The sequence below is a fragment of the Ornithorhynchus anatinus genome, unplaced genomic scaffold, assembly GCF_004115215.2.
Source record: "Ornithorhynchus anatinus isolate Pmale09 unplaced genomic scaffold, mOrnAna1.pri.v4 scaffold_93_arrow_ctg1, whole genome shotgun sequence".
Classification (NCBI taxonomy): domain Eukaryota; kingdom Metazoa; phylum Chordata; class Mammalia; order Monotremata; family Ornithorhynchidae; genus Ornithorhynchus; species Ornithorhynchus anatinus.
This window is the reverse complement of record NW_024396943.1, coordinates 513,359-540,626: the sequence shown is the minus strand read 5'-3', so window position 1 is coordinate 540,626 and position 27,268 is coordinate 513,359. Positions and strand designations below refer to the sequence as shown.

The 27,268-nt window shown below is 54.2% G+C and overlaps 1 protein-coding gene across 5 annotated transcripts in view; it reads right to left on the bottom strand.

The window, feature by feature from the left end:
- Positions 1-11: 11 nt before the first annotated feature.
- DOT1L (DOT1 like histone lysine methyltransferase) overlaps positions 12-27,268 on the bottom strand; it is a 90,509-nt gene continuing 63,252 nt past the window's right edge. The window contains exons 10-27 of one of the 5 annotated variants that reach the window (XM_029057367.2): positions 26,357-26,425; positions 25,149-25,255; positions 24,415-24,456; positions 22,350-22,460; positions 21,495-21,729; positions 19,855-19,968; positions 17,155-17,246; positions 16,723-16,824; positions 14,350-14,487; positions 11,557-11,682; positions 10,708-11,192; positions 10,207-10,345; positions 9,078-9,224; positions 8,059-8,188; positions 6,665-7,278; positions 4,659-4,864; positions 2,995-3,059; positions 12-1,518 (exon numbers count right to left, since the gene is read on the bottom strand). In XM_029057367.2, coding sequence (XP_028913200.1) covers positions 548-1,518; positions 2,995-3,059; positions 4,659-4,864; positions 6,665-7,278; positions 8,059-8,188; positions 9,078-9,224; positions 10,207-10,345; positions 10,708-11,192; positions 11,557-11,682; positions 14,350-14,487; positions 16,723-16,824; positions 17,155-17,246; positions 19,855-19,968; positions 21,495-21,729; positions 22,350-22,460; positions 24,415-24,456; positions 25,149-25,255; positions 26,357-26,425 — 3,893 coding nt within the window. In that variant the 3' untranslated portion in view covers positions 12-547. The remainder of the gene's footprint in view (positions 1,519-2,994; positions 3,060-4,658; positions 4,865-6,664; positions 7,279-8,058; positions 8,189-9,077; positions 9,225-10,206; positions 10,346-10,707; positions 11,193-11,556; positions 11,683-14,349; positions 14,488-16,722; positions 16,825-17,154; positions 17,247-19,854; positions 19,969-21,494; positions 21,730-22,349; positions 22,461-24,414; positions 24,457-25,148; positions 25,256-26,356; positions 26,426-27,268) is intronic. The other 4 variants (XM_029057368.2, XM_029057371.2, XM_029057369.2 and 1 more) reach the window with 4 other exon arrangements.

The following is a 27,268-nucleotide window of genomic DNA, read 5'->3' as shown; positions in this document are numbered from 1 at the left end:
CGCACACCGCATTTACCCGGAAAGGGAAGGAGCTTGGACCAGCCACGCTGAGGCGCTGACACCCTATCCTCTCCCGCCTGCCCCAGCTGCTCCCTTGAGCACTCACGCAGTGGCCCTGCCCGATGGCCAGCTCAGGGAATCAGCTGCCCGTCCCCTCGGGGGCCGACACGGACTGGATAGAACCCCCTGACCTTCGTTCAAAAATTGCGGCCCGGCAAGGCAAGGCCGAAGCTCGCCCACCTGTTCTGACGGGGGGAAATTGGGCCCAGACGCCCACCCCGGCTTGCACCGCCCCCGATCCCAGCACCAAGCCGGCCAGAGCTAGCCCAGGCCCAAACCAGAATGGAAAGGGGGCCAGTTTAGGCCCTGTGGCCCACCCCCGGGGCTGGGCTTTTCGGTCATCCCGACTCCAGGGTTTTCTCGTTCTTGGAGCAGCCAAGGTAACTAACTCTCGAATGGGGGCAGAAAGGAAGGCTCCGCTCTGTTCCTGACCCTCTGCCACCCGCCACCTGCCGTCCCCCGAGAGAGAGGGCTCCGGCCATCTACCTCAGAGCTGAGAAGCCACGTTCTGCCTACCTCCAACTGTTCCACCCGTCACCCCGGAAGAGAAGCTTCCCATAGCATGAGAATTTGTCAGTCTGGTTGCAGCCGATGACACGTGGACCAAACTGGCAGCTGTGGGCACTGAATTAAATAAGGACTGCAAGACCGATGAGCTGGCCACAGAACTGAGGTTGGCCGGCAGGGTCCCGGGGCCCAGGGGGAACTGGGATCCAGCGGTGACAGCGTTTAAGAAAGGATGGTGCGTTTGCACGGCAGATACTGAGTTGCCAGAAGAGGGGCCAGCCGTGGGAAGGCTTCTGCCATTGAGAAGGCCCCCAGGAGGGGCAGCGGCGGCGGCGATGAAAAGGTTGTGGCCATTTTTAAACTCCAGGTCACGGTCCCGTCCTTTCCCAACCTTGCCACTGTGCTGCAGGGGCCCTTTTTCAGATGGATGCACCCCCAACTCACTCATCTCTTTGCTTTTGCCCCCTGCCCTTCCAAATTCGTCCCCTTTCAAGCCCCCCAGGCCATCCAGCTGCCGCTTGTTCAGAAAGGGGTTTGTCTCGGAGACACTGACGTCTCTGCTCCGCTGGGATGGAAAACCCAGAGGGGAATGTAAGCCCGTCACCTCGCTAGCCTTATGAGAGAGAGAAGCACCATCAGGAAAGCTGTGTAAACTCAGATCGGCTGACAGGCCCCCATTGTAGGCAAATCCATTCGGGCTGAGCGCACCAGCCCCCGCCGAGCCCCCGGCCAAGTTTTTCCGGGGGTGCACCGAGAGCTTGCCGTCGGCAGGCCCAGCGTCCTCCGAGGGCGGCCTGAAGGCGAACAGAGGTGGTGCGGCCTGCCCGGGGCTGTCGGCCGTCTTGGCCAGGTGGAGATCGGAGATGGGTGAGAAGGTGGACTTCCACTTGCTGCTATTCGTGCTCTCGTGGGTCGGTCCCGGTTTCCTTCCTGACGAACCGCTGCCCCCTGCTTGGGAAGGAAAAGTGGGCATGGGTCAGTGACCGGGTGGTCCGACTCGCGGTCGGCCAGGCACCGCTGCCTGTGACCCTAGCGACCGCCATTTTGCCCATGCAATTCCGAGCCTCGTGTTTGGCCGGAACATCGCCTGGGTCTCCGAGAACCCACCGCTTGGGGAGCGGGCTTCGGGTTCCGACAAGAGTTCCCCACCCCGGTGGGGGGCGGCTGGCGAGGGCCAGAACAATGGCGGAAGGTGGGGCGACAACCAGAGGAGACACACAGGAGAACAGCGAGCAGAGATGATTCAATCTCACTGACCCAGAATGACGGGGCCTGGGCCACAGTTGATGCAGATCCGCATGGGTAGATCGATGGGTGCGTGTGTGTTCGTGCGCGTGTTTGTGTGTAGAGCCGGGATTAAAACCCAGATCTGAGGTCTTTTCATGGCCCACGATGCTGCAGTGCTAATTTGGGGGTGGGGGTGGGGGTGTGTGTATGTGGGGGGTTGTGTGTGTGTGAGAGAGAAACAGACAGACACACCAAAACTCGGAGCGCCAAGCTCCCTGCAGTTACCAGAGAAAGCCACGAAAAAGCTGATGAGTATCGCACCAGGACCATTGATCGCCTTCCCTACCTGCTCATGACTGATCGACTGACAGACCGACAGGCTGTTGGACTGCTAGGTCCCGAGCCTCAACTCGGGCCCTTTAGGTACCTGTTTGAGCCGTGGGGCTCCAGTCCTACTGCTGCCCCGCTTTCTGAGGCAAGTTGTTGGGGTAGAACAGGTGCAGTGGCAGCCAAGGGTGAGCCAGGAGTTGCTCGGTATTGGCCAGGGCTTTTGACGTGCAACTCGGGAACATTTTACCCGCCCCCTGGCTCCATACCAGGCCGGGCCTAGAGCTCATCTGCCCTCAACTTGACTGCCACGCACATTGTCCATCTGCACTCTCCAGGAGCCTGCTGGTCCTCTCGCTGTCCCGGTCCCCTGCCAGGGCACTCAGCGCCTTTGACCCGCCGATACATGGCCCTAGGGCAACTGACCCAATTTCTGCTTGCCATGCCCCGGGCCCCACACATGGCTATCCACCACCTCCTGAGCTGGCTGACCCGCTGTCCGGTCCCCGCGCTCCTTGCTCATCTCCCCTGGCCCCAGCCCCGACGTCTGGCCACCCGCTGCCGCCTGAGCTGGCTGATCTGCCCCCAGGACCTCAAGCCCGCTAGGGCTCTCCAGCCAGTCAGGACAGACAGAGGCCAACAGTAGTCGTGGCTCAAATACACCAGACAGGTCAAAGGGAGCGATGTCAGAGAGGTCAGCTTCTGAGGATCTTGTTGACCAGAACCGGGTTTCAGGGGATCCTCGAAAATCCCTGCACCAGCATCACAGAAAGTCCAGTCGCTCTCTGGAAACCACCACCACCAGGCAGTACTCCAGACCCCACCCAACTGCTTTGTCTGCTGACCACGTGACAACCCCCTACCTCCACCTACCATTTTCCATTGATTTTGGTGGGGATTTGCTTTCCAAAGAGATGGTGGCAATTTTTCTTTCAATTCTAGTGAGAGAAAAGAAAAGGTTACTCGATAAGTAGCGGCCCATCACTTCCCCGACTTACGCCTCACACTCCTAGCCGCTGATGAGACCCAGACATGAGAGGCTCCAAGATGCATTGCGGCCAGTCTGCACTGGTGCTCCAGCTCCTTCACAGTGACCTAGAACACGCAGAGTTCTGACATCTTGGAGCCTCAAAGGTCGCCAACGACCTCCTTCTGAGAAGCAGTGTGGCTTAGTGGAAAGAGCCCAGGCTTGGGAGTCAGAGGTTGTGGGTTCTAATCACAGCTCTGCCACTTATCAGCTGTGTGACTTTGGGCACGTCACTTCACTTCTCTGTGTCTCAATTACCTCATCTGTAAAATGGGGATTAAGACTGTGAGCCCCAAGTGGGACAACCCGATAACCTTGTATTTACCCCAGCATTTAGAACAGTGCTTGGCACATAGTAAGCGCTTAACAAATACCATCACTATTATTATTATTATTCTTGCCCAATCTGACAGCCTCTACCCCATCCTAATCCCTCTTGACCTCTCGGCTACCTCTGGCACAGTCGACCACCCCCTTGTCCCGGAAATGATAGCCAACCTTGGCTTCACTGACAAATGTCTGCTCTGGGTTCTCCTATCTCTCTTGGAGAACCAGGCTGCACTGGTGCCCCAGTTCCTTCATGTTGACCTAGAGCACAAACAGGAGCGTGGTCCTGGGTCACCCTGCTGCCCCACGGTCTGCAGTGCCTAGACCTTGCTAGAAGGCAAGAATAAGGCATTGTTGGGCTTAATGTTCAAGTCCTTTCTGCTGGGGCTTCTCCCCGACGCTCAGGAATAATTCATTCACTTTGGAGTCAGGCACCAACATCATGCTGCAAACCGAAGGCACCCAGACAACTCCCGTGGGTTTCACGGACAGCAACGCGCAGCCAGAAAGCATGGAGAGGTCCAAAAGGGAGGGGAGACTAGCCTGATACAGATAGAGCCGTAGAGCTGGGAAATGCTTTTATCAAGACAGTGATTTTGGCCAGGGCCCCTGGGCCTATGCTTCCATCCATCTTTAGCTAGTAGCTCTCAAAATCTATCGCTGCCATGATATCTGTGGGGTTTGTTAAGTGCTTACTACGGGCCGAGCACTGTGCTGAGCACCGGGGTAGGTGTAAATTAAGCACGTCAGATGCAGCGGTCCCGTTCCCCACCCCCCACTTCCTACACAGAGCTCACAGTCTAAGGAGGAGAGAGAACAGGGTTCTCAATTCTCGCCCCCGCCACGGTCCTAAGAAGAAAACAGGTCCAGGGAATCAAAGAGACTCGCCCAAGGTCCCAAGACAGGCAAGCGATGGCACTGGGCTTAGCCCGGCTCTTTCCATGAGGCCACCCCCACCGCTTCTTGGTGTGGAAATCGCCTCTGCAACTCTGCCAACCGTGGAAACAGTCGGCGCCGTTCTCCGGAACCCTGAAACCAGGCTGACAGAGCAGTCCGCCCGCCCCATCGCTGGTAGCTCTAAGGGCGCCATCTTCTGGCGCAACGGAGGAGACCCGTGAGCAGGCTGCGAACAGAGGTGGCCACGGCAGTGGGGGCCGGTTACCGCGCGGCCCCCGCCACTCACCTGGTGCTGTTGCGCTCATCTTCGGATCCCTGTTCTTCATCAGACGTGAGCGGGGAATAGTAAATCCCATTGGTCTGGATGAGCGGCTTCTCCTTTTTCAGCACCGGCGGTTGGTCGTTGTCCTGGTAGGGAACAGGAGAATTCTTCAGGGAGTTTTCCGGGGAGGAAATGGCTGTGATCTCTAAAGGCTGATTAATGTTATTGACCTGAAGAATCAAAAGGGGAAAAAAAGTCCCAAAACACCAAATTAAACATATGATTCATGCAAATTATGCCAACCCAGAGGGTTCACCGAGTTGCCATTTCAAGACTTGGTGTATTAACCTGAACGCTCTCTTGCCAAGAGCATCACACTGCTGGCATCTGATCCTTCAAAAGCCACGCACGGCACTGGACGAGCAACTGCCTTGGCCGAGGAAGTGAGGAGAGAGAGGAAGAGGAAGAGGAGGCGGTGGTATCGCCAGGGCCCAAATGAATAAACCAGAGTAGTGAGCCCAAACAGATGTCCGGGAGGGATAGGCGGCCCTTGGGGATACAGAGCTTCCGTTGAAAATTCCAACTCGGCTCAAGTTCTCACAGGCTCTCCCTTCCCCCAGTCTGCCCCTACCCACCCTATTCACTCTCCGCGGCCCGGACGACGGCGGCAGAGGGCCCCCAGTGCCTCTGGCCCCGCTGGGGGAGAGCAGTCGATGGGGCGGGAAGAAGACTCCGGATGCCACCTGGTGGCCAAATGAGTCAAATCTGCATGATCTCTGGAACGACCTTCTGGGTGGAGTTGAGGTCAACAGGATTAGAATCCAGGAGCCCCAAAACCGGCGGGCTCTGGAGGAAGGTGGCAGCACACCTGCGAACCCAGACGGGCTCGGGACACTTCCCGCAGCCGACCAACACCCTTGCCCGGCGCAGATATGTATGGCCCGGGAGTTTCAGAAGCAGACTACCGAAGCACCTAAGCAGCCGTTTCTCTTTCCTGTTCTGCAGCCAAGCGTTCTGGGATTTTCAGCTTGCGGCTGTTGCCAAGGAGAATGGGAGGGCCTTTGGGAACCACCCCGGAGACAATTTCCAGTCCCTCGCCTCCACTTCTGACTGATTTCAGATTGAATTCCACCGGGTATCCGGGCCGCGGGTGGAAGAAAGCTTGACCTAAGGCATCTTGTCAACTTTCACGAAGACCCTACCGCCCGGAGCCACCGCTCCCTCCCTGAATCTGTCCTGCCCCGTGGCTCCCCTCATTGAAGTTGTGGGTCAGGCAGGACAATTGGGGCCAGGTTGCAGATTCAGGGCAGGTCTAAGATTAGCAGGAGGCCCAATGGCCGAAGGGCGGGGGTGGATCCCAGTGCCACTGATCAAAGGCCTGGGGCGGGGCTGCCCCCGCCTCCCCCAGTCCCACCTCACCCTCTGGCCTGAGCCCCAGCCGACGCCTACTGGTCCAGAGGGGCAGATGCCCCATGTGCCCTCCTGGCCTGCAGCAGAGCGCCCGTCAGAGTCCTGGCCAGCCCGGCCCCCGTCGGGCTAGGTGAGGAAACTTCCTGCAAGCTTGGGGCAAGAGCAGGTCCACCCGAGAGACCCAGCCAGTCCCCTGGAGTTATTCTGTCCCATCTTCACCCCCACGGCCCCCGTGTCACACTGGCTTCCTCTCCCCTGGACCGCCCAAGCTCCACTAGGGCTCAGGGATACGGAGAGCCCCAGAGTTCCGGTATGAGGCCCACACCTTCATTCGGACTGTCTGTGGCGGGCACCCAATGAGGACCGTTGCCTTCCCTCTGCTGGGAATGATTCAACCACAGTCTGGGGCCCCTGGCTCGACCATGGAGACCGCTCAGTCAGAGCCCGGGACCAGCTGAGTGCTGTCACGGGAAATGAAGGAAAGGAGACTGGTGGGGGGGGAGGGGGAGCTGTGCCTAGAGAGGAAGGGGGACGGCCAGGGAGTTTAGACCGCTCGCCAGTGGGAGCGGCCCAGCCCCCAGGGGGCCGAGTGGCGAGACGAAGCGCATTCTCTACCTTACCATAGAGTTGATGTTGAGGGGTGAGCCTGACGACGGAGTAAAGAGTCCCGCCACGGACGGTAAGGGTTTGCGTTTGGGAGACAGCCCGCTGGGGTGCCCGCTGGAAGACCGCTTCCTCCTCCCTCTCTTCTTGCCGTCCTGCATATAGGCTGGCCCACAGTCCGTTCGGATGCTTGCCGTTAGGGGACTGTGCTTGTTGGAAGGAGACTGTTTTAGGTTTCCTGCATTTGTAGAGATGGTAAAGATAATTCTTCTCTTGGCTTCACTCTCGGGATCAGAAAAGCCCCAATCAGACTGCAGGTCTCCCATGTGGCCCTCAGTGAACATCTTCTGAGGATCTGCATGCTGCAACGCCCCAGGCAGCCCCTGGGCGGCCCCGGGGAGCCGGGGGCTCACCGGGTGCTGGTGGGCGGGGGAGTTCGGACCAGAATTCCGGCACTGCATCATGAGCAAAGAAGGATGTTGTGGGGTGGAGCTCCGGGAGCCTACTGCGTTGAACAGACTCCCCGAATTGGACGGGTCATCCAGAGCAGTCTGCTCAACGACGTGGTTAAGCTGGGCCGGGCTGCTGGAAACAGTTCCCCCGACTGCCACCGAGCCAGAATAAGAAAAACCTGTCAAGAGGGGGGGAGATCATTGCTCAATGAAGCCACTGCAGACCTGAAACACAACTTCACTTCTGGGGACTGGGGTTAGCTTGTGGGTGGCGGTGGCGGTGAGGAAATCAGGAGGGAAGACATTGATTGACATCTCACTCTTCTCGACCACTGGAAGAAGTCTAGCCCTTCCCCGAGTCCCCCCACCCCTCTACACACACACACACACACACGCGCACGCGCACTCAGTACGCGCACTCAGTACCCTCCCTCGTGAAACAACCGTCACCTGGGACTCAGGCTATGGCCAAGGAATAGGGATAGCTGTAGCCTAAACTGGTCAAATCTCCAGAAGGAATGGCTTGGAGATCATCCCAGCTTTTCTAATCCTCCAGCAAGTGCCAGCCAGGTGTGTTTATGCTTCCGCGATTAACCAAAATACCCTCGAAGCTAGAGAGAGAAGGAGAATGGCAGGAAACCCAGGCTTGCACCCCACACCTGAACCCTGGCTCCTGAGGGGAGGCAGGCTGGGCGCACCTCAGAGAAGGCATGATCAAAGCAGGTGAGACGGAGAGGGAGAGGAAGGCAGCGGAAAGGCATTCCTGGAAACATCTCCTTCTGGACTTAAGAGCCGCGACTCGGGGGCCTGCTGGATCCGGGGCGGGGGCGGGGTGTCATCGAGCTGGAGCAGCCGGGGCAGAACACAACACCCTCCGCCCCGAAGGATGGATCCTCCGGCACACAGCCCGCAGACCGTGAGGCCCCAGAGGGCAGCCAGGCCGAGAGGAGGAGCATTACCTGAGGTAGCCGAAGCAAAGGGCTTGGTTCCAGTAGCACTGCTTAGACCATTATAGGAATTAGCACCAAACTGTTTTTCAAGTGTTGAAGTAGAGTCTCGAGTCTGATGAACTGGACTAGGTGTGCTTCTCTGTGGAAAGAAAAGGGATCCGTTTTACAATCTAAATCAACCGGCCAACCGCCAACCACGCCTGCCCATCATAGCAGTCCGTTGAATCAGCACCAGACCGGAGCCTGAAGCCAAATGCACGCCCAATTTAGCTGAGTCATCCTGCTGGTCACGTGCTCAAAAGCCTGGCCGGCTTCAGGGGACAGGGGGACGGACCACGGGTCGGATGGGGACACACAGCACACAGAGTCCCCCGTGATAGGAACGGTTCCAAGAACCCCGTACTGCCTCAAGACGGTCACCTCGCCCCTCAGCAAACCCCTTCTCCAGAGCGGACGCACAGCTGAATGACCATCTCCATGTCAACCGGAGCAGGAGACAGGAGCCCGTTCTTGGCCCCACGATTCTGACCCAGCCCTCCGCTCCTGGGGCGAAAGGGCAGGTGCCCTGAGTGCGGCCAGCCCAGGGCCGCAGGGGTTGGAGGCAGGCCCACCCAGCATAAACCTCATCCCAGGGAGCCCGACGAAATGGCTCGTCCACACGAGGTGTGGTTTCTCCTCCCGGGCCAGGTGCTGGCCAGTAGTCAGCCCTTGGTGGAGCAGGCCCCATGGCAAAGGCAGCCACCGAGGTACGGCTGTTGGCCTGGGGCCGCAGGGGTGGCTTGCTTTCAAGGGCAAAAGCTGGGCTCCAAATGGGCTGGTTTCAAAGTGTGGGAGAAGAGAAGGTCTTTGAGAGCCAGAGTTTCTCCCTGTATTCCCCAGGAAACCCACTTGCATCCGACATCCACCGGACGCCTGTGAAAGCCCCTTGGGCTCCAGGCCAAGAGTGCTGAGTCTTTGCCCTCCCTCAACCTGTTCCAGGGCCCGCTTTCTTTAAAGGATTAAAAAACATCTGACAATCCTTTACTCACCACCTTCTCAACCCGGCTGGGCAGGACTACACTGGACAGTGGGATACTAACAGGGAGTTTATTGGGCTGCACTGTGCTGAGAGGAATACTGATGGGTAAGCTGGTGATCGTTTCTCCATTGCTGGCATAGGCTCTTTCTTTCAAAACCTGAAAAACAAACAAGCACTGAAGACCACTTAAGAACCCAAGGCTCCTTTTCATGCAAACCTGAGATCATATGCCCCACTGGGTTCGTAAGACACAACCAAGAACCACCTCGAGGGGCAAAACAGCACTTCTAAGAGACGAGTCCAGTCAGGGCTAAAGAGTTCAAGGCCCTTCGTGGGTTGGGAAACCAAGAGGTCTGGGATGAGGGGGTGAGAGTCTGTGGTCGCCCCAGGAGAGCAGGTGGCACCGATCCTGCCGCCCAGACAGGCTCCCACCTCGGCTCCACGGGAAAGGTCTAGCCACCTTCCAGCCAGGGAGAAGGCGGGATGGAAAAAACCAAAGTGGTACAAGTGGCGATGAAAGGGAAATGAGTTTCTTTGGCCTTGTTTTCCCACCCACCTTCCTGGACCGCAGAGAATGGGGAGCCGCTCTTCAGGGGCGATGCTTTATGGACCCCGAGAGACTCAGCCTCCCCCTCCCCCACGGTGAGAGCCACAGAGTCAGAAAGCCTGGCTCTAGCTGGTCTCGGGAACAGAAAAGGACATGGTCAACGGGACCCCCTCAACCTATCACCATCTCTCTCCCCTCCTGCCGACACCCGAAAATGAGAGGAGCAAAGGACAGACCTAATGCTCCATGGGCCCAGCAACCGAGCCCAAACACAGCACCTCTACAGCGAACACTTACACTGTCACCGTTTTCGCCGGGGCCTCCCTGAGGGTGAGAAGCAGCAAGGAGGGAGGCTCGGGTTGCTTCCCCAGGGCCCGGGAGACACAGACGCGAACACAAACACACACACAGGCGGGCACCCATAACGTCCTCTTCCTCCAGCTAGGACTCATCCGGTGGTTGCCCCAGGGGCAGGCGCGCAAGCAAATGAATGACGACGTGCTGTCTGCACCTTTGCATAAGGTATCGGACGTCGACTCCCACGACCTACCAGGTGGGGAAATAAAGCCCATTTGGGACCCCCTCCCCTCACCTTCTCAGTGTTCTTCTCTCCCGCTGCAATCTGTAAAGCAGAAGGAGAAGAAGGCCGAACGTGCTGAGGACTCAGTTTTATGCCGTTTGAAATCCCGGGGCTCTGATATGAAAGGCCATTCTCTTTGGCATGCTCAGCTCTGGAATAAAGATATGTCAAGTTTCAGTCTGTCGAACCCTCCCTAATGAGCCATACAGTCCCCAGAAGCAGAGTGCCCGGCTCCCGGTTCATCCCACCAAAATCTCTTGTGTTGCATTTTTTTCAATCGTCATCATCGTCAGTGCACTTACTGACCACAGAGCACTGGACTATGCACTTGGGAGACAACAACAGAACGGAGTCGGTAGCCACATTCCCTGCCCGCATCATCATCGTCACCGTTCTCATTCATAAGTTGATTCCCGTGATTTCCGTGACTCCCAAACTCTCTACCCTCCAATACCACACCCCTCCACCCGATTCCAAACCCACTGTCAATAGCCCCTATTTCCCCACTCTCACCTCTGGTGCAGGTCACTAGCTGGGGCTTTCCCAGTGGCTGCATGATCCTGATTCAAGTGTCTCCGTAGGGCTATCTTGGCTGGAGAAAACCGGGTGTAGTCGGGGATGGATAAGCTGGCCACTCGGTCCACCTTCTGCCTGCTGTTGTGGTTAGGAGTGCAGGGCACGATTTCTTGGTCCAGGTGGGAGGTCAGGTACTGAGGGGTGTTCTGCTTGGAAGAGGACCGGCTCAACGTACTGGGAATTTCATAGGGAGCCGCATGGCCATTCATGGACAGTTCGGGGCTCATGCCGTTGATGTGGGGCAGAGAGAACTTGGCGCACTCAAGCTCAAGTTGGAATCGGCTGTGCTCGGGTTCGAGCTCCCGGTTTAAATGGCTTTTGTGGCGCAGATGAACCGACGGTGTCTCATCAGCTGGCATGTAGGACTTGAGCTGCAACAGCTCCTGCTGCCTTTGACTCTTCTCCAGCTCCACGATGCTGATCTTTAAAACCAACGGGGTACACCGGAACACGGGAAGGAAAGACAACATCGAGATATTGGATTTTTACCCCTCGCAGGAGATCGCTCTTTGCCTGGCTGGGCAGGAGAGAAGCAGCACCCCTGTGGGGAGGCGGCACGCCCACCAAGTCGGCAGACCTCAGCCGCCCATCCCCGTAGCCCCACCTCCTTGGGTCGACCGTGTTGCTCGGCCTCTGCCTCGGCCTCTGGCGAGAGAGAGGCCCCGGGCTAGGGAAACAGCCGACCTGACGGTTGCAGACCAGGATTCCCGACTTGGGGGAAAGAAAGGAAGGCCCCCCCCTCTCTGGGGGCGGTTGAGATCCCATGCGTTTCAGACTCCTCCTTACCTGCAACTCCAAACAATGCTTCTGCTTTTCTGAAATTTGATTCTTCAGGGCCTGCTTTTCCTTCAGTAAATTCTCCAGCGACAGGGTGGACCAATCCAGCTTCAGCTCTTCGCATCGAGCCTTAAGCTGCAAGAACATTTAGAGAGGAATCAGGAGAACAAGCCCAACCAACCTGAAGAGCAGGATCCCAAGCCCAGGGTCGATTCTTCTGGGCTGGGATGTCAAGAGAATTCAGTCAGAGCTTCACCCATGCTAATTTTTTTTTTTTAAATAATAAGTGTATTTTTAAGCGCTTACTGTACCAGATAATCGGGTTGGAGGGGTGATATTGGCCCTGAGTGCCTGATGCGGGTGACGCCCAGTGCTATGGCCTTGGGGGAGACCAGTGGAGGTGAAACACATGGCTGCTGCCCTCCAGAGGGCACCAGTGACCTGTCAGTGGCTAAGTCCCCGGCTGGCAGACTCTTGACGGAGCTGTGGGGATGGTGGGAAAATGGACACGGACACCTCCAAAACCAGCTGCACAAACACACTTCCTGCTTAGGCCGTTTGGACAGCAAGCCTAAATGGTTCCCCACTATGAGTCTCCAAGCAGGCAACGGTTCTGTGATGGTGACGGCCACCATTCATTACTGCTGCCCATCGCCTGGGCCACCCTGCTCCTGGGCAGCTCTGAGAATTGAGAAAGCCAGGTTCTGTGCCCCGGTTCCGTCTCCTGGGGCCGTTGCCACCTAGGGGGAAGGAGGGCGTTCTGGCCACAGAGCCACTCAGGATGCTCCACAAGGTGGACTGACCCAGCAGGGAAACCAAAATAGCAGACAGGGACAGCGAAGACCACCATAACTAACGAGCCACCCACACCTATCCTGTCTGCTGGATCTGAAATTTCTTTGTGTGTCCTATCTCCCCCACTAGACTGTAAGCTTTTTGGGAGCAGGGATCATGTCTTCCAACTCTATTGCACTGGACCCTCTGAGTTTCCCTGGTGCCCTCTCAGGGCTCCACAGGAGGTGACGGTGAAGTCTCTTGTCAGGAGCAATAGATGATACAAGAAGGACCCTGAAGGTAGGAGCACTGTGATCTGTTGGATGTGACAGGGGAGAGAGTTCCAGGCAAGAGGGAGAGGAGGGTGCAAGCAAGAGGTCAACGGGGAGTGAGGTGAGAGCAAGGCTCGGTGAGTAGGTTGCAGACACCCCTTAACCACACACACACACTTCTGTTCTGACACGTTAAGTTTGAGGTGACAGCAGAACATCCAAGTAGAAATGTCTTAAAGGCAGGAGGAAATGCAAGACTGCAGAAAGGGAACGAGATAAGGGCTCGGAAATATAGACTTGGGAATCATCCGCACAGAGATGGAAGTTGAAGCCATGGGAGTGAACGAGTTCTCCAAGGGAATAGGTTTAGATGGAGAATAGAAGGGGACCCAGAACTGAGCTTTGAGGGACTCCCACAGTAAGGGGATGGGAGGCAGAGAAGCAGCCCATGAAAGAAATGAAAAAGAGTGGCCAAAGTGATAGGAGGAGAACCAGGAGAGGACAGTGTCAGTGAAGTCAAGACTGGATAATGTTTCCAGGAGGAGGGGGTGGTCGACAGTGTCTAAGGCAGCTGAGAGGTGGAGGAGGATTAGGATGGAGTATTGGATGCCATTGGATTTGGCATGAAGGAGATTACCAGTGGCCTTCGATAGGGCAGTTTCTGTGGAGTGAAGGGTGGGGAAGCCAGATTGGAGGGGGTCAAGGAGAGAACTGGAAGAGAGGAATTTGGGACTGCGGGGTGTAGACAATTCGCTCAAAGAGTTTGGAGAGGAATGGTAGGAGGGAGATGGAGGCAATAACTGGAGGAGTAAGTGGGGCTCTAAAAGGAGAACATCATTAGAACGGGGACAGTGGTCTGATCCAGCCAATCAGTTGTGTTGGCATTCCACCATCACCTCTTTCCCCCTTCCCCTGTCGTGCCATCATTTAATGAGGCCCTGAGACGAGGAAAATGGATCATCAGCCCCTGAATAATGGGTGCTTTCCTTTGGTCCTGGGTAAGGGCAAGCATTACCAGTCCATGGGGGGCAGAGTGAAAGCATGAATTGAGCACCCATTCGATGCAGTATACTGCGCTACAGCGCTCGGGAAGTACAAAACAAAGAAGTGGTCCGTCCCCCAGGCACAAGGAGCGTACACTCCAATGAGGGAGACAGACCTACAAATCCTTACAAATGCAAATTAAAAAATGATGTGAAATCTGAAAGAAAATAAAAGCCCCAAGATCCCACACCATGGCCAAGCACCCAATCAACGGGACTCTGCCCTGCATAAGTGTGGCACTCAGTTTTTCTCAAGTCTAACACGCAAATCAGATTTCTGCTTGGTTTAATTCTACAGCAACAGTGAGAGCACTGGACTAGTAAGAATAATCCTAAGCATAATGAATGATGATGATACTAACAGAAGCATTTGTCAAGCGCTTACAAAAGCCCAAACACTGAACTGAGAGCTGGGGTTGACACAATATACGTAGATCAGACACAGCCCCTGTCCCACATGGGGCTCACAGGTTCCGAGGGAGGACCAGCAGGTATTTTATCCCCATTTTACAGAGGAGGGAACTGAGGCCCAGAGAAATCAAGCGACTTGCCCGAGGTCCCGCAGCAGGCAAGTGGTACAGCCAGGAAGAGAACCCAGGTCTCCTAATTTCCAGCCCCAGGCTCTTTCCGCTAGGCAGCTATGCTGCTTCTCTAAAGCAGCCAAGTAGGAAAAATTAGGCAGATTTGGAACCGGAGGGAAGCAAGGTACATACCAGCTGTAAGCTCTGGTTCCTGAGTTCACTGTTCTCTTTCTCTAGCTGTTTGGTTTGTTCCTTTAACTGCTGGTTATGAGCGGAGATCTCTTTCTGAGCTTGAATCAGGTCATTGTAAGTCAGTGCCTTAACTCCCAACTGGAGGAATGAAGAAATGAAATCAATCAGTACGATGAAGCAGTGAGGACAATGAGCTCTTGGCAGAGGTGATTAACACAGCACCTCAGAAGAGGAGGTGACTCTCATGGGGCGAATGGAAACAGCATCAGCCTCGCTCTGGCCCTCTGGCGCCTGCAAACCACCCCTGACCCACCCCAATTCGGAAACCTGGGGTTGGAGCTCCCGGCCTAACTGGGGGCTTCCAGTCCCCCTGCCTTCTAGCAACACTCGCCCCCGTTCTCCTTTCTTCCCATCTCCAGCCTTGCTCACACTTTGAGGGTGCCATCTCCTCAGGTTTCAAACACACGCAGATCTCTTTTGCTTAAAAAACAAAACACCTCCCCCCGCCACCCCGCTGGACCCCACAGCCCCACCCCACTTCTCAAACGGGTACATCTACACTTATTGCCTCCACTTCCTCCCCTCCCACTCCCTCCTTGATGCTCTACAATCCCATTTCCATCCCCATCCACTCCATCAAACCCTCCAAGGTCACCAACGACCTCCTCCCTAGCCAAATCTAACAGTGTCAACTCCACTGGTGGCATTTGTTGAGCACCTTCTGTAGGCAGAGGACACAGTTCTAAGCATCGGAGAGTACTGTACTGTCCCAGGGGCTCAGTATAATGGCCCACCCAGAGCAAGTGCTCAGTCAGTACCACTGATTGATCGACGACTGAGAAAACAATAGATGGGTGAGTCAAGATTTCTGTCCACAAAAGAGCTTCAAATAAAACAGGGGAGGTGGACTGGAGTAACTTGCAGATAAGAAAAAGTGCATAAGGAGCTTCATACATAACTGTAGGGACAAAAGTGCAACCTGAGGCTGAGTGCACAAAAGCGATACTTGGGAGGAAGTAACTTTGGGGGGAGAGACAAAACAGGGAAAGCCTCCTGGAGGAGGTGGGATTTCCTGAAGGGCTCTGAAGTCGGGGACAGCTGAGGTTCAGGTGGCGTGAAGTGGGAGGGAGTTCCAGGAAGGCAGAAAGGTAGTGAGCCAGGGGCCAGGAACGAGGCACAGCGAGCCAGGTGACTGCGGCGGACTGGAAAGTGGGAGAGTGGAGCAGAGAGTGGATAGGTAAGTGGGACGAGCATTGATGGGGCAGCAGGAGCGGGACAGGTAGGCGGTCTCTTCTGTCTGATGCGGAGAGGAATCGGTGACCACTGGTGGCTTGGAAGGAGTGCGGACGATCCGAGAAATGATCCGAGCGTGGAGCAGCAGGTCCGGAGAGGAGAGAAGCTGGAGACGGGGAGAGGGAAGAAACTCCCGGGAAGAGGCTGATGACGTAGGCAAGCCAGGCAAGGATGAGGGTCTGGACCAGGATGGTGGCTGCTGGGGTGGAGAGGAAGGGATGGATTCTAGAAAGGGGGTGGAGGAAGAAGCGACGGGATCAGTCAACCAAACGGATGGAGGGGTTAGAAGAGGGAGGAATCAAGGATGACATCAAGGCGGCGGGCTTCAGAGACAGAGAGGGTGATGGTGCCGTCGACTGGCTGTGATGGAAAAGTTAGGAGGAGGAGAGGATTTGGGGCGGGGAGGGAAGATGAGGAGCGAGTTCAGCTCGGGACACGGTGAGCTTGAGGTATTGGCTGGAGCGCCGCGGAGCTATGTCCTGGAGGCAGGAGGAAATGTGAGACTGCCACGGAGAGAGGTTGGGGCCAGTGAGATAGAGTTGGGAGCCAGCTGCTTAGAGGTGGTAGTGATGCCAGTGGGAGCAACGAGGACAGAGGGAGAAGCCTCGGGGAGTCCCCCTCTAGACTGTAAGCTCCTTATGGGCAGGGAATGTGTCCACCAACGCTGTTACGTCAGACTCTCCCAAGTGCTTAGTTACTCATGCTCTCTGCACCCAGAAAGTGCTCCACAAATTCCACTGATGGATTGGGAGTGAGGAGGGAGCTTTGACTGCCACCCCCAGTTAGCGGGTGGGAGATACGGGAGGGAGACTTGCAAACTTGCATGAGCGTGTCCCAGGCTGCTCTGGCTGTTGCTCTGCGTGTGCGAGGGAGGTGCCCTTTCAGCTGCCCTGACTGGTCCCATACTACCACATGCAGTCACTCAGATTGAGGCATGTCCCTCAAGCCCTAGTGCCTCCTTGGGGGCGGGGGCATGTCTACCAACTCCGCTGTATTGGACTCCCCCAAGTGCTTAGTTCAGTGCTCTGCACACAGTAAGCACTCAATAAATCCCATTGATGATGACGACGACTGATGTACCTCATCGAGTTTCTGCTGAAATAGTCGCTTGATTTCCTCTTTCTGGGCCTGGCAATGGATGAACAGTTGTTGTGCGGTGCCCAGCAGCTGGGCATTTTTTTCCTGTGGAGGAAGAAAAGGAAAATGTTGAGTACAGGAAGAAAGGGGGTGAATGGCTCTCTTTCTTCATGGCGGCAGGTCCCGGTAGGGACACAGATGCTGACAGTGCGGGGGTAGCGTGCTTTGGTTCGGTGGGGCCAGGGCGGGAGAAGGGGCGTTACACCGGACCCTCGTACTTCCGGGCGGGGGTGGAAAGCCCGATACCGGTGGTGGCCCGACCACTGATCCAACCCCTGGAAGTCACCTGGTAATCAATTTCACACATTTGTCGAGATTGAGTCCGGAGAAAACCCTGCAAATCACAAAGCAAATCACCCCAGGAGACAGGCTCACCTTTTCTTGCTCCAGTAACTGCTGTAGGTTTGCCTTATATTGAGGAGTTTTCATGTATGCCATAAATTGCATGTACTGAATCTTAAAGGAGTCTGTAATATAAATTAAAGGGAGATTTACACTCATTTTTTCAAATGTTCAGGGAACAAAGGTGAAGAGCAATGAGAACTACTCGTCAAGAACGGGAATTGAAAGCCAATCCTTGAGGGATAGGCATCCACTGACTTTGAAGTGTCTCAGGCCTGAAGGAGATGTTCTTTGCTCTTTTGAACTCTCCCGTCCCCATCCCCCCTAAAAAAGGACTCTAAGCAGCTTGGTCTAATAGAAAGAGCACGAACCTGGGAGTCAGAGGACCTGGGTTCTAATCCCAGCTCCTCTACTTTTTTTTTATATAATGGCATTTATTAAGCATTTACTATGTGCCAAGCACTATTCTAAGCACTGATACAAGGTAATCAGGTTGTCCTATGTGGGGCTCACAGTCTAAGTAGGAGGGGGTAGGATTTAATCCCCATTTTACAGATGAGGTAACTGAGGCACAGAGAAGTGAAATGACTTGCCCAAGGTCACACAGCAGACAAGTGGCGAGGCCGAAATTAGGACCCATGACCTTCTGACTCCCAGTCCTGTGCTCTATCCACTACGCCTTGCTGCTTCTCACTACGCCACTTGTCTGCTGTGTGACTTTGGGCAAGTCACTTCACTTCTCTGTGCCTCAGTTACCTCATCTGTAAAACGGGGATTAAATCCTACCCCCTCCTAGTTAGACTGTGAGCCCCACATGGGACAGGGACCGTGTCCCAACAGATTAACTTGTCACTTCCCCAGTGCTTAAAACACTGCCTGGCACGTAGAAAGTGCTTTCCAAATACCATAATTAAACAGTTGGAAAAATATTGAGATGTGGCAGCCCTACCTATCCCGAAACTCACTCTTCCCCGCCACATCCTCTCCTACCTGACCGTCTGCTCGTCCCCGTTATCCTCTGAGGGCTGCTACCAACCACCTGCCCACAGGTGCCCACAGACACCTCATCCCATTCCTGGCCGAACCCTTCCATCTGTCCCTTCTGGCAGCTACCCACTCCACAGTTGTTAGGCCTTGACTTGTGGACCCCCACTCCCTGGTGAGGAAAACTCCCCCTTGTCTTCGACCCACTCCTGTCCCACTCACCCACTCTCTCCTCCTCCTGTGACCCTAGCTCCCAAGAGGTCCTCACCTCTTCCCACTCTGCCCTGACTAGAGGGGAAAAGGGAGGGAGTTGGCCCCACCCTCTCCAATGTAGCTCTGACTCTTCATCACCCCTTTATCCCTCTTCTTTCCCTGAGCCTGACAGTCCTCCACCTCTGCCCCTCCTCAACCACCCACCGTAGCTCTGTGCTGCTGCCGGGTACCACTTCCGGGGCACATCTCCCTCCCCCCTTTCTGGGAGAAGTTGATGCCTTCCTGCAGTCCCTACTCTCAACGGCCCCACGATCACTGGTCCTTGGAGATTTCAGCATCTGGATTGAGGCCCCACTGACCCCGGGGTGGCCCACTTCCACCCGTCACTCAACTCTGCTGATGTCCAGCTCGACCCTGGCCTTCAACGACTACATCCCGCACCGCTCCATTTTCATGCCCCCAGTGACATTTTCTCAGCAGGATCCCTCTGTCACATGGTCCACATCCTCCAAAACCAGCCTCTCCCCTGGCCCAAGACCTCTGGTCTCTAGACCCGATCCACATGGCCCAAGCTCTTGGGCCTCTCCTGGACTCACTAAAAACCCTCCCCTCCTTAGCCGAAAGGGCTCCCCACTACTCTCTCTCCCACAGCCTCTCTCATTCATTCAATAGTATTTATTGAGTGCTTACTATGTGCAGAGCACTGTACTAAGCGCTTGGAATGAACAAGTCGGCAACAGATAGAGACAGTCCCTGCCGTTTGACGGGCTTACGGTCTAATTGGGGGAGACGGACAGACAAGAACAATGGCAATAGAGTCAAGGGGAAGAACATCTCGTAAAAACAATGGCAACTAAATAGAATCAAGGCAATGTACATTTCATTAACAAAATAAATAGGGTAATGAAAATATATACTCTCATGGGGTCCCAGCCTCCAGCTCAGGTCCACCTCCCCGTCAGGCTTCCTCTGCACCTGCGCTTGTTGGCAGAAACCCAGAAACCAGGCTGACCCCCGACCCCAAACCCTCTCATCAGCTCCAGGCAGCCTGTGTCGCAGCGAGGACCCAAACAGTCGGGACCCAAGGTCACCAGTGGCGCGGCGCGGGGTCTCCAGAATCAAATCCCTCCCTGGGGCCTTGGTTCTGAGGCAGCGGGACTGAAGCTCGTCCACCACTGCCAGCGGGGGACCAGATCCTGGGCATCAGACACATGTGTCCCCAAGGGCCTCGAATGAGCAACTGCCACTTGGAGGCCCCGAGAGACAGGCTCTCAAAGGACTAGGGCTCATCAACTGACCCGATCTCATCCGAGGCTCCTTTCTAAGCCGCTAGCCACCCAAGCCTTCTACACCTAGTGGATGCCCTGCCTCACCTCCAACTAGAGAGGCAGATGCTCAAAGTTTTCCTTTATCTGTACAAAGATGGACACTTCGTAAGGGGATAAACCAGATCAGAATGGAAAACCCCCTGAAGGGTGAGGCGGAATGCCAACACTAACTGCCTGGGGCCTGAGGCACAAGAAGAGAGATTTTTACCTAGCAGCTTCTGTAGTGCAGGGGGGGTGGGAGTCACCAACAGCTGATTAGATGAATGCCGTTGCACTTTAGGAGGTAGTTGGTAATATGGGCTATGAGGTGACTTGTATGCATCTGCAAAACCAAAAACAATATACATCAGTTTCACACAGTTCTCATCAAATTCTAGAGCCTGGCATCTAAACCCCCGGGGTAAAAAGTTGCCCGATGTTTGTTTGTTTCATTTTAAAGATTTATTGGGAGTGCCAGTTCCACCATCTCCCTCGAAAGCATTTTCCAGCTTAAGTGAATGACGGTCGGTTCTCTACACCTCAGTTTCCTCATCTGAAAAATGGGAATTCAATACCTGTTCTCCCTCCCCACTCAACTAAGCCCCAGAAGCTTCCCCTCTAGACTCTAAGCCCGTTTGGGGCAGGGAATGTGTCTGCTATACTGTTGTGTTGTACTCTCTCAAGTGCTTAGTACAGTGCTCTGCACACGATAAGCACACAATAAATACCATTGATTGATAGGGATTGCGTCTCTCCTGGTTATCTTGAATCTACCCCAGAGCTTAGTACAGGGCTCAGCACACAGGAAGGGCTTAAATGCCATCGCTATTATTATGATTATGATTATTATTTCTGGGGGCCTGACAACCAAAACTCCATCTTCTTGAAATGGCCCCAATGGAGTTCAGGACAGGGTGAAAACAAATACGAGGAAAGGGGCAATACATCAACTGGCCCGGAGCTCAATGTGGCAAACAGCCTCAAATCACCAATGATGCACTACAAAGGTGGAAGAGAAATGAGACCTGGAAGTCGCTACGGACACAAGAACCGGGTTGAGCTTTCACAGAGACGTGAGACAAAATAGAAAACAGCACACCCAGGGAGGGGTGGACTATTGGTCGGCATCTTGCATGGTCTCAGCCAGCCCCCCACCCCAACCGATCACAGTTGGGATCTTGCCTTTGGCAGTAGCGCTCTCGGGTCAGATAGAAAGGACTGTACGAGCCCCATAATAATGGCCAACATGCTTGTGTATAACAAAAATCAACTCTACTTGACTACGTGAAATTTGATTGGGGGAAAATGTGTGCGGAGGTGGGAGGAAGGAAATGGTGAGGACAGTTTTCAGTGAAATGCCCTAAAATGACCAGGTCCAAGAAAACAAAGGTTCCCACAAAACCTTAAAACTATTGGGCTTTTAGTAGACACTTATGGCTACTTATAAAGTCTCTGGACCCAAAAAACCCATCCGTTCCCTCCCTGCCCCGTAGACATCTTGCTCCTCAGTTGGTTCAGACCCACACATTTCCTTTCAAGATGATGAAATCCAAGAACCCAAAGGGTCCCGTGGGAATAATAATGATGACGGCGTTCATTAAGCGCATACTACGTGCCAAGCACTGTTCTAAGCACTGGGGTAGATACGAGGTAATCAGGTTGTCCTATCTGGGGCTCACAGTCTTAATCCCCATTTTACAGATGAGGGAACCGAGGCACAGAGAAGTGAAATGACTTGCCCAAAGTCACACAGCTGACAAGTGGCAGAGCCAGGATTAAAACCCTCGACCTCTGACTTCCAAACTCGTGCTGTTTCCACTAAGCCATGCTGCTTCTCTCCACCCCAGCCTCAGGTCCAAGGGACTTTACCCTGAGGAGAGGATGATGCTGTCTGGGACACAGTTTGAGCATGTAGGAGCTCCAGTGCGGTTTGGTTCTTCTTGGGCTTGCGCTCAGTGTTTGCAGTGTTCATTTTCTTGGGGCGCCCACGCTTTCTGCCCGCCATTTTCCTTCCTTTCTTGCTTAACTTTTTCTTGCGTGCTTTGGAGGGAGATGGCTTTTTTACAGTCGCTACCCCAGTTTTATCTTCTTCAGCACCAGAATCCTAGAGAGATTGGGGAGACAAAGGAGAGTGGGGGAAAGACACACGTTGACTAGTTAGATGGGAACAAAGGGGACAAGTGAAATAAAACACTGCCACACAGGGCACTGAAATGACCGGCACCGTTTTCATTTCAGAATTTTGAATTTTTTCTCTCCAAGCCAACCCCCCCCCCTCGCCCACCCCACCACCACCACCTGCTACCTCAGGGTCCGCCTCAACAGTGGGCCCTGAGTGCCTGCCGGGAGTAAAAAGGTACACTAAGTGCTCGGAAACACATTCAGGACCCAATCCCTGCACTTGGTGGGCTTGACGCTACAACTCTCTCCCTCCTGGGCTACCTTGGGGCCTTCCCATCTAGCCCGGATCTGGGCAAGTACCTCTCTTCTACCTTGGCGGGGTAGGGGGGCGGGCGGGGCGGGCAGGGAGAGGCAATGGTTCCTAAGTATTAACCAGAGCCAAGAAAACATCTGCACTTCACGAGACAAGAGGCGATCTGGCTTGTTGGTACTTTTAGTGGCCCAGCTGTTTTGTTTGTTCTTTTAAAAAAAAAAGAAAAGCTTTAACTGGAACGATTCTAAAGCCCCAGGAACTACTTCAAAGACAAAGCACAATTCATTTACCATGTGACAATCCAAGAGAACAGCTACCTTGTTTTCTTGGACCTTTGTTGGAGTTGTCGTATTACTCTTGTTTTCTCTTTGCTGTCGGCGTCTAGCTGCCTCTTGTTCCTCCTAAAGACAAGTTTTAAAGTTGTGGTCCAAATATTCCCTCGCACTTCCAAGACAAGAGAGGCTGCAGGACGGAGTTCCCAGGTTCACGCCGGCGTGCTGTGGCCGGGGAACCGTATTTCCAAACCCCCTGGGCCCATAGTCCTCAGGTCTTACCGTCGGGATGAGAAATGAAAATTAGCCCTGGCCCCGATGGCTACGGCCTGAGAGAGATCAGGACAGATCCTGAAGCCCAGGCAGCACAAGCCCAAAGGAGAAGCCGTCTCCTCAGGCCCTCTCCACTCCATTTTGGGTTCATCTTTGTGCAATCTTCCTTTGTCGGGATATGGGTTGGATTTGGGTTTGGGTTCCTTTTGGGCTAGTGGTCTGGGGAATGGGAGCTGGCAGGGAAGGGGAGGGTTGGCAGCCGGAAATGGGAACCAATCAGAACCCCATTCCTTTCCCGGCAGCAACTCTGTCTCGATGCTGAAGCTCGCCAGTGACAATGCGACCACATTCCGCACGCCCTCATAATCCCTGTGGCCCCCGGCCTCTCCACCTTACGGGACGGACGGCAGCCGGGGGACAAGAGTGGAGTTGGGGGGGCCGCTCAGCCTTGGTCTGGGGAGGGAGAGAGGTGGAAACAAAGTGTCAGGCCTCGGGGCTTCCTGTTAAATGGTTGGTGGCTGATCCTCTGGGAAGGAAAGGTACCTTTTTGATGGCTTCTATTGCCGAGCACCTCTTCCCCACCCTGAGGGGAAGGGGCTTCGGATGGCTCCTCCTTGCATGGCCAAGCAAGGAAGACTGAGGCGCATTCCCACCTGAAGAGCGGTTAACCCCTGCACCACAATCCCTCCCATCAGGGAAGATGGGTCTGTGGAAGGAGAGACAATTACCCCTGGGAGAAATATGCTTTATCTTAGTCCAGCCCATCTGATGTTGTAATGCATGCTTGAAAGGCAGTGGCCTCAACCCCAACAGATTGGGACCGGAGGGGCGGGGCGGGGCGGGGGGGGAGGGGGGGAGAGTGCAAGGGAGAGGAGAGGTGAGGCTTTATGTGCCGCTCCTCTGCTGTGTCCCCTCGGGCCAGAAACGGGTCCAACTGAGGCCCGGAGAGTCTGAGGTAGACGTCTGGTGACAGGGTGGTGAGCCCACAAGAGTACACCTCCTTCTCCTACCTGGGGCTTGGCTTCTCTGGACACCACAACTCCAGAGAGCTCGACACAGGGTTTAGGTTTGTAAAATGACAAATTGATTCCATAGACTCCCAGGTGTTTCAGGATCGTGCCAAATCCATTCAGCTGTGATTGCGGCAGGACTCCCGCAGTCAAAGAGAATGACCCAGTGGTGGCATCGCAGAGGCTTTCCTTCCACCAGAAATTCTCTGACCTTCCCCTTAATGACTGCCCACCCAGCACTTCCGTGCTCACTGCTGGCCAGGAGCCACAGAGCTGCCTTGTTCTGAAACGAGCATCGAATCGGCGGGCCAGGCCGCCGGGGTCCTTTCTGCAGTCCGCCGGACGGATGACTGTGGCGGAGCGAGGTCAAGCGCTTAGTACAGTGCCTCAAACACAGAAAGCACTCAATTGATGGATTGATTCGGTCAGGTGACCCTTCAGAGATTTAGGAGGAAGGGCCCTTCGGATGAACGCAACTGACTCAGGTTGATCCCACCATACGGAACGCAGGGAGGGCCTCGGGGCTCACCAAAAGACACTCAGAGTCTCTGTTTGTCCAGCCAGGGGTAACCGAAAGCTCAGGTCCAGCAGCCACCCGCCCCACAGATGCTCTCATTGACTCTGAGGCAGTTTCAAGAAGGAAACGTGGAGAATGCCTGTTCCTCCGCCACGTGCTCATGAGCCCCACGGCTTGCCTCCTGACCAGTCCCCTGACTGGACCTCTCCAATGCCCAGAGCAATCCAAAAATGGCAAGCACCCACATTACTGAAAGCACAGGTAATGAGAAATCCCAACTTACCCTGAGCTTTGGATTTTTGAGACTAGAAAAATAGTTTTCAAGCTGAAAAGGAAAAAAGCACAACAGGTTGGTTATTTTCAAGCAGGAGTTGGCCCATCCCACTCTGCTCCAATTCATCCCCGACATCTTCCCAGGCCAAGAAGAGATTCACCTGTCTTTGGGGGCACAGGAGGGCCCAGACTGGGGTCAATTCCTCAAGGGAAGTGGTTCCCTACACAACACCCAGTACTACCATAGGGCTCCAGGGGAGTGCATCCCAGCAACCACAATGTTGAAGTTCTCTCCGGGACTGAGCACCTCCAGGGGGAAGGGGAAAGGGGAGGGTGCCATGAGGTGAAGGGCAGCACTGCACTGCTGAAGCTCCCATGGCGCTCCCATCTGGAACCGGACCCCCTCCCTAGCCCCACCAAAGGAGAGAGAAATGGCCGGGGAAGGTGAGGGGTACACATTCCTTGGGCCCAGTACAGACCCAATCCAGTTCAAACCCCCAGAAGACCCCAGAACGGTCTGAGCTGTGGGGCAAGGAGCAAGGAGGGGAGGGGAGGGGAGGGGACAACCCACACACCCAAAAAAAATGCTTGATCAGAGGCCATGGGCCAGGCACCCTTAGGGAGGAAACCTTCAGGCCACACCCTGCCTGGACTCCAAAAGATCAGGGCCCAAAGATGAAGACCTCTGTTCAACCCAAAGGCAGAGGTTTACATATTGCTTCCTGGGACTACGTTGATACTCACTATTGTTCGATCAATGGTATGCAAGTAGTAAGAGACTGGTTTCCCAGTCCATGAAACCGACCCTTTCAGTGGTGATAACTCCACAACTCTCATTATAGTGCCAATATCTAAACACAAACAGACATGCCGTTAGACAAGGTTAAAAAAACTCAGTGGCCCCCAGTATCCACCAAAATGAAGACAAAATATATATATATATATATATCTAGCGACAGCTCTGGAGAGATTGCCGGATATCTCGACTGAAAAATTGAGGCAGAGAAAGGAGTGCTGTCCTTTGTGTTTGAAGACAACGATGCTCCGGTGAGCACACGTGCGTACGCCTGCTTTGTGAGAGTGACTAATAAAGGCTAATGCACCACCAACTCCTCCTGCCCTCGGCGGGCCCAGAAAGATCGATCCCAGCTGCGTTACCAGGTTCACCCCATACAGGGCCGGTCTCGGTTTTTGAGCTGGCTTCCTGGCATCTTGATCTCTGTGAAGCCTTGGCTCAAGGAGGGGCAACCCCTTTCCTGGTTGCTGCCTGCCAGCCTGGTCTGACTGCTGTGCTGCGTCTCCCAGCAGCATCCCACCAGTCCCCTGCTCTCCATCTTGGTGTTTGAGCCAAAAAAAGAAGACACCAAAAAGCCCGACAGTGTTATAGTTGGGCAAGATGATTGGAATACAAAAAAATGTGGTGAGAAGAAGGCACAGAGATTCTCTTGCAAAGAAGCAATGCTTGTAACTTCCTCTTTTCTGCAGAGCACATACGTGGCTTTTCATAATGAGCTCTCAGGAAAAAGTTTCTTTTTTTTTAAATATTTTTTTTAAAAAAAGACCATTACAATCAGAAAGCACCCCAGAATGGGGAACTCTGAAGTTCTCTACTGGAGATCAGATTTTATTCCAAGCAAATCACTAACTATCTCTAAAGGCCTCTCCCTCAGAAATCTTTCAGACTAAAGATTCCAGAGAAAAAGGCAGACTTCATTGACCAAGTTTTGGCCCCAGCTCAAAATCCACAGTTGTTTTTCAATTAGGGAATGGGGGGCAAAAGAAAATCTCACTTGTACATGCTTTTTCACAACACAATACATTGGAAAAGTTTCTTTAGCGTAAACCTTGGGTTGGTTTTTTTTGTTTGTTTGTTTCAGTAAATTCCCTCTCGTACACATCAGACGTTTGGAACTACATGCAGGCATATTTTAACAATAATGATGGCCCCTTACCACTCAAGTTCCTACTGTTTATTCTAAAGTTTAGAGGTGCAAAAGGTTTTGAGGATACGATTCTGCCACCTGAAACACAAAGATAGTTCATTACCAATTTTTCAAGAACAACTTTCTGAAAAAGGGTGTTAGTAGAGACTATCAGGAGAGAGAAGAAGAAAGAACCCTAGCGAGAGAATATGATTCCCAAATGATGTGGGCAAGACTTAAGGGGCTACCATTTTCTAAAATGCCCATTCTGGGAGGCTTTAATCAAAGCTGAAATGCTCCATGGAACCCTTTCCCATCGCGTAACACTAGGCAAGAGAAGCGGCGTGGCCTAGTGGTAAGAGCACTGGCCTGGGAGTCAGAGGACTAGTGTTCTAAGCCTGGTTCTGCCACCTGCCTGCTATGCAATCTTGGGCAAATCACTTCACTTCTCTGTGCCTCTGTAAAATGGGGATTAAATCCTAATCCCTCCTACTTAGACTGTGAGCCCCATGTGGCAAGGAATTTTATTGAACCTGGTCATCTTGTATCTACTGCAGTGCTTAGTAAAATGCTGCCTACACAACAACATTAAAAGGCCACACCTACCACCCAGACTTCTGGGAAGGCCAGACACCCAAAAATGCTCACAGGGTACTGAGAGGAAGAGTCACTCTGTTTTGGCCTCCAATGGCCCCAGAGGGCCTAGGGGAATGGGCAAAGCAGCTCTGGCCCCAGGCCACAGAAGGTGATTCTTTCCACCTCTGGGCCTAGCCATTCACAAGGGGCCCGGGATGAATGAGGCACGAGCGTGGATAATGCTGCACCTTAGGGCTGTCCTTCATCGAACAAATTAAGATGACAAAATTCAAGCACGGCTACGAGGTCAAAAAAACTGTGACTTTCCAGGTGCTCTCACTTTGCCTTCCCTGCTCCCCCATCCCC